This window comes from Sinocyclocheilus rhinocerous, unplaced genomic scaffold (assembly GCF_001515625.1).
Source record: "Sinocyclocheilus rhinocerous isolate Xijiao unplaced genomic scaffold, SAMN03320098_v1.1 scaffold1201, whole genome shotgun sequence".
Classification (NCBI taxonomy): domain Eukaryota; kingdom Metazoa; phylum Chordata; class Actinopteri; order Cypriniformes; family Cyprinidae; genus Sinocyclocheilus; species Sinocyclocheilus rhinocerous.
In genome coordinates this window covers 1,461,910-1,474,213 of record NW_015654059.1, presented here as the reverse complement: position 1 = coordinate 1,474,213, position 12,304 = coordinate 1,461,910, and the positions used below count along the sequence as shown (strand labels likewise).

At 35.9% G+C, this 12,304-nt stretch overlaps 1 protein-coding gene and 1 long non-coding RNA gene across 5 annotated transcripts in view; one reads left to right on the top strand and one right to left on the bottom strand.

The window, feature by feature from the left end:
* The first annotated feature begins 197 nt into the window (after window positions 1-197).
* Window positions 198-2,058, top strand: LOC107716733 (uncharacterized). 3 transcript variants are annotated; one of them, XR_001637244.1, is made up of 6 exons: window positions 198-230; window positions 332-494; window positions 575-700; window positions 791-955; window positions 1,253-1,350; window positions 1,457-2,058. It is a non-coding gene; the product is annotated as an uncharacterized LOC107716733 (long non-coding RNA). The 3 variants fall into 3 exon arrangements; XR_001637243.1 differs by having other exon boundaries at window positions 204-494; XR_001637245.1 differs by having other exon boundaries at window positions 204-494; window positions 1,253-1,354.
* A 681-nt stretch (window positions 2,059-2,739) lies between these two features.
* The window catches only part of LOC107716731 (creatine kinase U-type, mitochondrial-like), an 11,814-nt gene continuing 2,249 nt past the window's right edge, over window positions 2,740-12,304 (bottom strand). For both annotated transcript variants that reach the window (XM_016523269.1, XM_016523268.1), the window contains exons 2-10: window positions 11,121-11,317; window positions 10,195-10,393; window positions 9,998-10,093; window positions 8,629-8,850; window positions 8,448-8,533; window positions 7,726-7,849; window positions 7,275-7,409; window positions 6,994-7,119; window positions 2,740-3,333 (exon numbers count right to left, since the gene is read on the bottom strand). In XM_016523269.1, the coding sequence (XP_016378755.1) occupies window positions 3,220-3,333; window positions 6,994-7,119; window positions 7,275-7,409; window positions 7,726-7,849; window positions 8,448-8,533; window positions 8,629-8,850; window positions 9,998-10,093; window positions 10,195-10,393; window positions 11,121-11,272 (1,254 nt within the window). In that variant the 5' untranslated portion in view covers window positions 11,273-11,317 and the 3' untranslated portion in view covers window positions 2,740-3,219. The remainder of the gene's footprint in view (window positions 3,334-6,993; window positions 7,120-7,274; window positions 7,410-7,725; window positions 7,850-8,447; window positions 8,534-8,628; window positions 8,851-9,997; window positions 10,094-10,194; window positions 10,394-11,120; window positions 11,318-12,304) is intronic.

Genomic DNA, 12,304 nt, shown 5'->3' with positions numbered 1-12,304 from the left:
CCCCCCCCCCCCCCCCCTTAACATCTTAAATAAAACACAGTTTTTAAAAGACTAATTAATTTATGTGCTTTTATAAGTTTATAAGCTTCACATTTCTACTTTTAAAAATTGGCCCCATTCACTTCCATTGTGAGTGCCTCAATGTAACCTCAATTTTGATAGTTTAAAAAAGGCAGGGTATGAGAGTTTAAAACATTTTTTTTTACTGTAGTCCGGTGCTGTCAGTTGAGGTAACTTGTTTTGAACCTGGAATATTTCTATGTCTTTCAAAAATTACACACGTGGTCAACAACTTGACAAGGACACCCCATGTAACATTGTTTTCTGTTAGCCTGTTCTTCCAGCCATTCTCCCCGAGACCTTCAAAGGTGCGCTCATACAGCAAAAAATGTTAAAAACTTCTCACCCAGTTTCGTGTCCTCCGATGTTTGAAGATCGTCTCCAGATTCCAAGATATTCGTCTTATGTTGCAAACAATCTACAAAGCACGTGGGGTATGCAGTTATCCATAAAGCTAGTACTGTGTAAGAAACAATGATTCATTAAAGCTAACAATGCTAACTACTTTCAACAGACTGTGAAAATGATATTTCCAGTGTTGTTAATGGGCTTTTTTAGTTGTTGCTGTGTTTGGAGCAATTCCTTTTGAAAAATACATCAACTCCAACATTGACGGTCTGCTCTGCAAGGATGATTTCAAGTGAGGGCATTTTCATTGTGAAAACCTGAAGTTTATTTTATTAGGTGTGGTTTTGATGTTCTGAATGGATGTGCTTGTCTTCTTTTTTAGAGATTTACCCAGTGCATTCATCACACTCTTCAGTATTTTTACCTTGGAGCACTGGTTTGATTTACTTTAAGACATTCAGAGAGTTCCAGAGCTAAACTGGATTATTCATTATGGTGTGGTTTGCATTTGGAGCCTTGATGACCTGTATTTTTATGGCCCTTATAAGTATGTATTCTTACAGTATATAAAGAGATATTGATTGTTCTAAACACAGTGATTTTCTTTATTCAGTGATGCACAAAAATACACCCAGACGAAGGTGAAAATAATTGTTTTAGTGCCTTTCTGAGTATATTTCTTTAAAAAAAAAAAAAAAAAAAAAATTCTCTATAAAAAATTTCATCTTGAGGTTACACGTAAGAAAAAAGGTTATCCAGCAGCCCTACCGACCATAAACTTTTGAATGGTAGTGTATGTATATTCTTAACTGTAACATTTCATTCGTTTTCTTTATGTCCACAGTTGATGACTTTCAGGAAATGCGTTCCAATCTTTCCAAAGAGGTGCCAGCAATTGAAAACCCTATGCAGAGCAGAGATTTTCAAAGCAAGTAATATGGAGTAGGTGAACAAATAATGTTTTCACTGCGCAGTGAAGGGGTTACTAGATGCCTGTAGTTTATGTTGACTTGTTAAACATGTTCAAACATTCAGATTGTGATTTCAGGGCAATAAGCCAGACAAACCAACTGAAGGACCACAAACCTGTCAAAGATGAGGAAGAACATGAAAGTCCAAATTTTCGTTTGGAAACATGAAACCATACCTCGAAACATGAGCTAGAGTGGGACATGGGTCTGGATGCGTTTATTCAGGCGGATGAGTTTCAGGATGACTGTGAGACAGAGTGCTGGCGTGAGGACAATCTCTGCAGGTACTTTGAGCTGATGGAAAAGCTCCAGTGCAACCTAGAGGAGATGAACCAGCTTCAGGATATATTAGGTGGGAATGAACGCCAAGCGTTTTCATGATCAGTGATTGCAACTGCAACATTACATTTGATCCAGTCTGGATAGAGTATTTTCATTCAAACATACAATGCTGCAGTGCAAAATATTTTCCTCTTTAATGGAATTTTACCTAATCATAATTTAATTCATTATAAAAAAAAAAAACACCAATTACTTTTTATCTGTTGTGACACAGTTCAGGGTTTCCTTAACCTGCACGACTGCTCAGAAAAATAATAAGAATGCATCAGCAAACCTGCTCTATGAATTCTGTTCTTCGTCACGAACACTGGATTGGTTAGACAATGAAAGATGTGTTTTTTTTTATACAGTTCACTCATTCATAATAAAATGTATATTTTGAATACTTTCTGAAATGACATTTGTAGACATTAGACAATAAGCCTTTTCATTTTTATGATATATTGTAATGATAACTGCTTGTTGGCAATTGACACTTTTTAATTAATTCTATTAAATCTATTGTTCTGTCAATCTGTCTGTGATTTTAATATATATTAAATAAGTTTTCCAACATAATGCAATGTACAAGCCTTGCGACTTCACTTCAGATACTACCCAATTAGAAAAATAACTGTGAAGATTGAACTCTCAAAAGTCACCTTGGCACAGATCTCATGCTGAATCCACAGAGAACAGCGACACTGGGATAGGCTATATATATATATATATATATACAATGTGTAGAATTACTAGTTTACTAGCTACTAAAAAAACTTAAATTGAAATCATTCAAAAATGTGTACGTTTTCAATAATTCAATGTATTTAAAAATAGTTATTTATAATTTAATATTATATCATGCATATTATTTTACAAACAAACCTAAATGAACATATATAAAATATATTTTTTGCTGAGATTTGATGATGTGACAATTTTGCGTCGTGATTACGCAATGACGTCATTGCGCAATGACATCACAACGTCATTTAGCAACTTTTAGCAACAAATCGACCTTCCTTTAGCAACTTTCTCTGAAAATTAGTTGGCAACACTGGGTGTCAGTACAAACCAACTCCCAGTGCAACATAAAACATGACTGAACACCTTTAAATGAATTATTTCAGTGGTAGTTTTGCTTTTCGTCTATTTTCAATTATAACAACAGTAAAATGTACAATAAAACACTCTCCAAGACCCTTCAGCGATTTATATCGTCAACATCTTAAACAAAAACATCTGTTTAATTCTCTGACACCTGAGGCAAATCTTGACAATGGCTATTATAGTATTATTGCAACACAATCAAGTAAGTTACAATGTGACAAATCAATAGCGCCACATGAACACAATCATGATGTACGATACATTCACTCCTGTTTTATACTGGAGTGTGGTATGTCTGGCGAAACACAGAGGCATGCTTATGGATCAGTATTAGTGGAATATTGAAGGAGGAAGGAACACACGAGAGGGAGGAGCCAGGAGAAGGGCGGAGCTAAGCGAGACTGCCAGTCTATTTAAACTGGCTGATGGGGGCGGGGATTTTGATGTCTTGGCCTCTCTCCAGTTTCTTCTCGCATTCAATGAGATAGTTCACTCCATCTATCACAGTCTGAACCAGCTGGACCTGAGCACATATTGATAAAGACAAGAAATCATGGTGAGGTAATTACATTTTTTCAGTTTTTAAAGAGACGGTTCATCTAAACATGAAAATTCTGTCATCATTTACTCGCCACAATATATCAGCACTCAGGGCCTAAAATTAACACTCTCCAAGTACCAAATATGAGTAAAAATCATCTTTGGCGAGTATTTGAAACAGTGTTATTCAGCAGTTGGCCTGTAACCTTTTTTAATAATTCTAACAATGCCTGAAAATACAATATGGTTTAGCGTGATTATGAAATCATAAAGACTGCATTGTAATTATATAAATATGTAATCTGATGTGTTGTGTGTTTCAGAGTGAAGCGCTGTTATCTTTTCATGGTTCACAGTAAAAGATGCTTCTCACAAACTTCTATATAAATTAAAATTATTATGAAATTCTTTACAGTCTATTCTTTATTTAATTTTCATTATTTGATTAAATAATAAATATTAATAATAAAAATTGCAATCGGTTTCTCCAATTTTTCGGCCTCTTTTTAATGAAATAATGCATGTACAGTTTCATGGCTGGTAAAAATATATCAGGGCCGTGCAGAGACCTTTGGAGGGGCAGGTGCTTAAAGTATAAAAGGGGCACATGGCTTTAAATAGGGCTGTGCTCAAAATATCAATACAGCAATATACTGTAATGCATTACGATACGGAGGCTTCTGTATTGATACAGCAGCAAATGCTGTGACGCAGTTTTGAAAAAGGAACACAGCACAGAAAAGACCATTTTAAGTTTAAAAGTTAAAGAATGATTTCTTCTGTGGTTTTGCTGTTGTAAACACTACTGTTGCTGTTGTAGAAAAAAATATTTCTGTCACATTTAAAATGGAATTCTATTCTAGTCCTGTTCTAAATGTATTCATTGTTTGAATGATAATGATAATAAAAACAGGATTGATAAGTATAATTCAGAGGATAAGAAAATCAGTATAAGCCTGTTTTGCCAGTGTTGTAATAATAATTTTAAGGCACTCTGTTTTTAAAATAAATACTGTAATAATAATAGTTCAAAGTATAAATAGTTTTTAGTCAGATAACATAAAAAAGACAAGACCCCTCGATGCCCATTAAACTTTTCTCAACTAAACAGCAAGAACGAAAGAGAACAGGCACCACTGTGTGTAGAACAAGTTAGCTGCATTTTTAATATTTAATAAATATTTAATTTTAATAAAATGTCAATTCGTCCCCCGCACTTTATTCGGGCAGGTGTGTTCACGTAGAGGTTTCCATTTTAAGTTTAAAAGTTAAAGAATGATTTCTTCTGTGGTTTTGCTGTTGTAAACACTACTGTTGCTGTTGTAGAAAAAAATATTTCTGTCACATTTAAAATGGAATTCTATTCTAGTCCTGTTCTAAATGTATTCATTGTTTGAATGATAATGATAATAAAAACAGGATTGATAAGTATAATTCAGAGGATAAGAAAATCAGTATAAGCCTGTTTTGCCAGTGTTGTAATAATAATTTTAAGGCACTCTGTTTTTAAAATAAATACTGTAATAATAATAGTTCAAAGTATAAATAGTTTTTAGTCAGATAACATAAAAAAGACAAGACCCCTCGATGCCCATTAAACTTTTCTCAACTAAACAGCAAGAACGAAAGAGAACAGGCACCACTGTGTGTAGAACAAGTTAGCTGCATTTTTAATATTTAATAAATATTTAATTTTAATAAAATGTCAATTCGTCCCCCGCACTTTATTCGGGCAGGTGTGTTCACGTAGAGGTTTTCACGGGCCAGTGTAAATAAATCTAGATTTAAATTCAAAGAGACAAGATAGTCTATGCATGACCTGACGTTTTATTCATATCCAAAATGAGGCAATGTGAACATCATGGAGCGCTAAAAGCTCTCATGCAGTGTCTGTTTCATTCATACTCGAAGCCAGAGGACGCTCTCATACAGAAAGTCCAAAACGGACTTATGGAAGTAATATTTTATGACGTGCAGGAAATCCCTAATATGGACAAAGGCATCCGGCTATCGCTGTAGGCAAACCAATATCTGCTGTAGCTGAGTTGAATAAAAAGCAGAAACGTTTTGACTGATGAAACATGAAGACAATAAACACACAATTGAGAAAAGATATGGTTTATGTGTGTTTTTCAAGTAATCTCCAGGTAATAAATAAATAAATTATATGAATAATGCAGTGCTAATTGACATATAATTTAGTATAGAAACTATAAAATATATTTCCTGCCTTATTCTGTGATAAAAATGGGAAAAAGGTGTTTGTAGTTGCCTTTATAAACCAATCATAAAATTGGCATTAGGAAAATATAGCACAAAAATATTATAGAATACAAATTATTGGTTATTGTCCAGCAGTGTATTTAATTTCTTAGCCAATTAAAAATAAGAGATAAAAAGAATAAAACCTGTCAATTAGAAAAAATAAATAAATAAATAAATTAATTAATTAATTAAAAAAAAATCTGAAATGATGTCTACGCCCCATGCTGCAGCTAACGTGACTTCCACAGGCTACACACAGCAATATAAACAACAGCTGTGCATGCTCTCTTCACGTCGTTCTTGTAAAATAATAATAATTTAATAATAAAAGTATACAAGCACACCGCTCCGCTGAGAACTCCACAAAACCAGCAGCCGCGGACATTATTGAAGCTATCCTGGTAGTGCGCTAAATTACTAAAGTTGTCTGAACATCAGGGATCATCCCAGATCAGATCGACAGGTGAAAGGTCATCATGTGGATCATTTTATTTACGGCTAAATTATTATTTAATTTATTATGTATTATTATATTATTATTAATTATTATTTATTATTTAAATGGAAAATGAAATTTAATTACAAAAAAAAAAAGCTTTGACAAAAGGGCACTTTGGGCATCAAGGGGGAAAGGGGCAGGTGCTCAAGCAAACAACGCATCCACCCCCCAGCACATGCCTGACAAATATTTTATATATATATATATATATATACACAATACATATATTACTTAAGACTTCATCTAACACTCAGTTTGACACTAATAAATAAATAACACAGTTAAATGTAATCTCTCACTAAATGAATTAAAGCAATAAGCCCCAAGAGGCCGTGGTTTACAGTGATGATCTCTGCTTCGCGTCGTGCCTAACAACGCCCCTTAGCTGTTATAAATTCACTGTAAACCGCAGCTTCACGGGGCTTATTGCTTTTATAAAACGGTTATTCCATATACGTAGTAAGGTTTCACAAAATAAAACAGAGCAATTAAGGTGTAATGATATTAATAAAAACATTATTCTTCCGCCAAACAATGTAGTTCCTCAGAATCAGTTGTGGTTGCAACACAGTGGTTGCCGAGCAACACACAAACGTAAACAAAGGTGTATGTTTGTAGAGTAATTGACAACAGCTTTGAACGCGGCTCAACCAATCAGAATCAAGGACCGGAACTATTCATTTTATAAATCCATTTTTCATAGTGTACATTACATTATATAATATTGTGATGCCTAAATTCACTTGTTACATTTAAAATGTTTTTGGTTTTTAGTGTTTTATTTTTTATTTACTGTATTTAGACAAATTAGTGAAGAATTTGAATATTATCTGAATTTCTTAAAACTTAAATTGATTGATTGATTGTGACATCACTGACCTCTGATTGGCCCAGCCTGTCCAGATTGGAAATATCAAAAGTGTTTCCGACAGCTGCGGTGTCTACTCCTCCAGTCCCCCTTTTCTGGAGTCGCAGGTTATCCAAAATCTTAGGGAAACGAGGGTCCTGCAAGAAAAAGACAATACACAATAGACATAACATATTAATGTGCTTCTTAACTGTTTATTGGGTCACCCTAACACCTAAGTATGTGCAAAATTGTTAACATGACATAGGCTGAATAGGTGAGAAAGTTTATAATGTATTTCTAGAGCGAGGACCTTGCTGAGGCGAGGAAGAGTGACATGGACGCCAGCTCTTAGCCCTGTGCCCAGGTTTGACGGACAAGTGAGAATGTAACCCAGATGCTCGTTCCACATGAATTCCCAACCCTTCTCCTGAATTAGTCTCTCAACCTGAGGGACAAAGAGAGAGTCTTGTGAGAAAGATACAAGAGTGATCTGTTTGAACTAAAAATGATCAAAAATTAAACATGCGACATGTATTTATGATTCCCTTTTAGAAGGAGCAACAGACTAAGACAGACCCACACACATAATCACACACAGATCCTCATCTGCCAGGACGATGTGTTTACAACTGTATGTCCACAAAAGGGCATTGCTCTGAGCTGCAATAAACAGCTGCAGCATCTCTGCTGGATAAATAATGGAGGCTTGTGTGGTTTTAACAGTGAGTGAGAGCCACATACGTACACGTGCATGACCTCACCTCTTGGAGACCCTTGCAGAAACGCTCAAAGACCCTCTTCATGTTGCCCCCCTTCTCCATGGAGATCACACGAGTGTGGTCTTCCTCGTTGACCCACACCAGGAAGGTTTTCTCATTGTTGTGCCTGGAATTGAAAGGCATCTGTTAAATCTGCTCAATGTCTTTGGCCTGTAAATATACTGTATGCATATATGAATATATATGAATTGGATGACACTGATTGCACTGCATGTTTTTCATTCACTAAAACAACCAATTGATAAGAGCTTTGTTTTCACACTTGTTGTGTATTTTAATACGTCAATATGTCCACATCTGCAAAATGGTTCTGTTATTTTTAAAATAAGAACCTGTTCTTGTTTCCCAAACCTAGTTACCCTTGACCTTATTACATTTTAGTCTCACTTTTAGTCTCTAATGTTATCAGAAGTGCTTTGTTAGCTCAAAAAACCATCAGGGTATTAAATCAGAGGTAATTTCCAAATTGAGTCTGGCAACACTGGCACACTTTCCCTTGCAGGCAGAAGGAAGAAGAGGAAAAAAAGAGGATGAATTATGCAGGTGATGTAAGTGAGCCATGGGTACACTCCGTGATCGATATCAAACCACAGCACATGGCGGTAGAGGTTGCTTCAGACTATTTCTGGATGAAACGCAGTCCTGCCAGAGGACTTTGTTCGCCACCAAACCACTCAACTCCTTCTGGCTGAAGTTAAACTCACCAGATGCCTCTTGCGTCAGGCCAGTCGCGAGCCATGCCTGCACAAGTCAGCAGGGGTGACACAGGCTTATCAAACAGGAAGTGATCCTATACAGAAAAACGAAAGGGTAGCATGAATACTTTTTGGGTTGAGTCGACAGCAATGAATTACATATCATCATCATATTTGTGAATATACCCACATCAATGAGCTGCTGCTGCTCTTGTTCGGTCATTAGAGTGAGACTGAAGTATTTTCCAGCCAGATCCCCTTTTAGGCCTGCCAAGGCATCAATCACGACCCTCTCCACCTCTCTGCGCTCAGCGCGGGTGCAGGCCGGGGGCAGACTCAGGCCTCGGATACTCCTACCTGTCCTGACTCGAGACGACAGCACGTACTTGTCATCGAATTGGCCTCCCCGTATCTGATGGGACGAAAGTAGGTTGAACATAATGGAAGTAATTTGAAACTTGTAAGGCTTGTGTTTGTGACCTACTTTACTTTTTAAAAGAATGTAAAAGAATGCCAAACTATCGTGATATTATAACTAGGTGCTGTTTGTTTGTTCATTTTGTGGTGGAAATGGCATTTTAAAGTTACTAACTGAATTACAAATGTATTTTTTTAATGATTTTTCTCAGATTTAAACAAATCTGAGTATTACATTAAAAAAAAATCTAAACATTTAAAATCAAAATGTAAAATTTAGCGATTAAATTAAAATTAACAAAAATAAATATATTTCCTTGATTGTAGGTCACTTTCACCAGAAGATCGTTATGGGAGAAAAAAAAAACGTACATAAATGAATCATTCACAATAAGATCTATAACATGCATTTGGAAAACAGATTTCATGCTGACTTTAAACATTTTTAGAATAAAATTGGTAACTTGCCAAGGCTAATTTCATAGCTAGCATTTTATGATTCCTAAATACACACAATTAAATAGTCATTTTTATAAATTTTTTCCCTTGTTACAGTGTAATTACAAAAATGATTTCTAAGTAATTAACAACATACTGTGTTAGTTGCTTGTAGTTACATATAATATACTGTTATTACTAAAGTAAATATTCTTAACATGTGTAACAAGGACATATTAAAATACAGTACATTTATATTTTATATATTTATATAGATTTCTTATTTATATATATTAATATGAACCATGTAGTATTTAATATTTAAAATTTGTTTATTTCAAGACTGAATGTCTGGGTCTGTGACATGGTTAAAACCATAAAATCTATCTGAGCCAAAATCATCACAATTAAAAGAACCAAAGACTTAAACTACTTCAGTCTGTGTGCATTGAATTTATTTAATACACGAGTTTCACAATTTGAGTTGAATTACTGAAATAAATGAACTTTTCCACGACATTCTAATTTATTGAGATGCACCTGTATAAAAAAAATATCTATAAGATCTATTTTAAAACACATTTGAAGAGTATCAAAAATGAATTATGGAGGCATTCCAAGACTTTTGGGAAATAAAAGTGCCCACAGTTCAAGAAACACCCTACTGTCAATGTTGTATGTGTAACTAAAACATTTACTCCTACCTTACTGGCATCCAGGTCAGTGGGATGATTCATGGTGCAGGGGTCATAACCATTGTGCCTTTCTTTGATGACTGGGTTAAAAATGCCAGCAAAGACCTGCACAAAACATGTTTGATGTACTTTTGTGCTCCAAAAATGCTAACCTCTTATTATGCCAAAAATGTGTGACATATTATATATATATAATATCCTCTCACCTCATATGACTCCTCATCCCCTGCCACCATTCCTACTGTCTTAATAAAGGGGTGGCCTGGGTTGTCCACGCCAGTTTGGATAGCCAGGTCCAAAGTGTAACCATTAGGAGTGGTTTTATCACTCAGCTTGGCATATACAGCAGGAGTCAGGTGACTGGCCATACAGTTATTGTGCTTCCGCAAATCTGGATATTCAGCACTGTTGGGAACGAGAACTAAGCTGAAAATCAAGGACAATGGCTGTGTCTCAAAACCAAACAAGCTGCCTACCAAGACAGGTTTGTTGGGCCTGTCTATCAAAACGGCGTTTTTGAGCGTCAAACCCGCGTTCTGTACGCGTCAGATCCTTGTGTGTGTGTGCTCCCTATCAAGACAGCGCTTTTGAGCGTCATAACCGCGTTCGGAACGCGTAGCTGCTATCAAAAACGGCGTTCTAGAATGTCATCGACGCGTTCCGTACGCGTCAAAAGCTTTTACGCTGCCTGTCTCGTGTTTTTTGGATACAACCAGTGTTCAACCACACTGCATGGGCATTTTTAACAAAATGTGAATTATGAGGATATTAATTAATGTGTACAAACAAATTAAATAATTAATTATTTTGCATTCATTTCGTACATGAAAAAATTAAAGGGTTAATTCGAAGGTTAGTACCTACTGTATTTAAAAGATCTAAACGAAACATTTAGATCTACAATGTAGAATACAAAATTTAAAATGTATAATATAATATAATATAATATAATATATAATATGCGACTGTGGAACTGGATCATTCCTGACTCATATGAATGAACATATTTGACGCCCACTAAGGCATTTGTCCAATAGCTACAATACAATGGTTTGTTTGGCATTCTATCACAATATTGAATTGTTTTATGTATGATATTGTCGTTATAAAACACGGGTATGGTTGTAGTTACCTAGGAGGATAGATTCTCCGGACGTGCGCTCCTGCATTGACATGCTGCTCTCTGTTCAGGAAGAATCCCACGGTCAGAGATCCCGCACCGACCAACGACAAGATTCCCACCTTCCTTTTACTGGACAAAACCCTTGCGAAGCTGCTTGCCATTTTAACCCTACAGAAGCAGACAAGGTCTCTCCAGATGAACGTGGTCTTGAAGAATGGACAGACAGAAGGATAGAAACTGGGATTACTGGAGGATGCAGGGGAATGCTGCGGATATCTGCCCTTCTCCCAACACAACAGCCGTCCGATCACCCTCCCCTCCGAGGCAGCAGCAGCAAAACGAGATGATTCAGAATCTCACAGATACCAGTGCAGCTTCTCCCAACCCTTACAGTAAAGCAGTCAACAACCTTGAATGTCCTTACACTTAGGCTATTTCATTAGGGTCCCAAAGTGGTAAAATTTTATTAATGTCGTTTTAAGGTACCAAAAGGGAACAATAAATGTGTTGTTAACCATGAAGTATAACTGACAGCTCTTTTGAACCTTGTACGTGACTTTGAAGCCCATTGGTTCAGCTTTACCTGTGAAACAACCAGTGTTGGGGAGTAACTAGTTACATGTAACGGCGTTACGTAATTTAATTACAAAATAAATGTAACTGTAATCAGTTACAGTTACTAAGAAAAAATGTGTAATTAAATTACAGTTACTTATGAAAATGTTAACGATTACAAAGGGGGTTACATTTGAATATTTACACACATCCACATACAGATTTAACTGATTTCTTTCCCAAATTGCACTGACTACTCTGAGACATACGGTCCTATAATTTCCGCGATGCGGAAAACAGACTGGTTCGTAGAATCCAGTCATAAAAACGGAATTCCTATAGCCTAACGCGGACGGAATATGCCACATTTTGGACGAATAAATCAAAAGTAGGTCAGTACACTTGAATCAAAACGCGATATGGACTAGTGTCTGTGAATATTAAGCCGCAAAAAGACAATATATGAATCTTGCGCGTTCTGCGTGTCTTGCCATCGGGAGAACCGGGACAATTCCCGGTGGCCTGGCAGCCGATTTGCCCCGCTATTTTAATATTATTATTGTATAATTGCCTGCCGAATGTACTAAAGCGATTATATCCGAATTCGCCATTCGATAATTAAATCTCTAATAAATCAT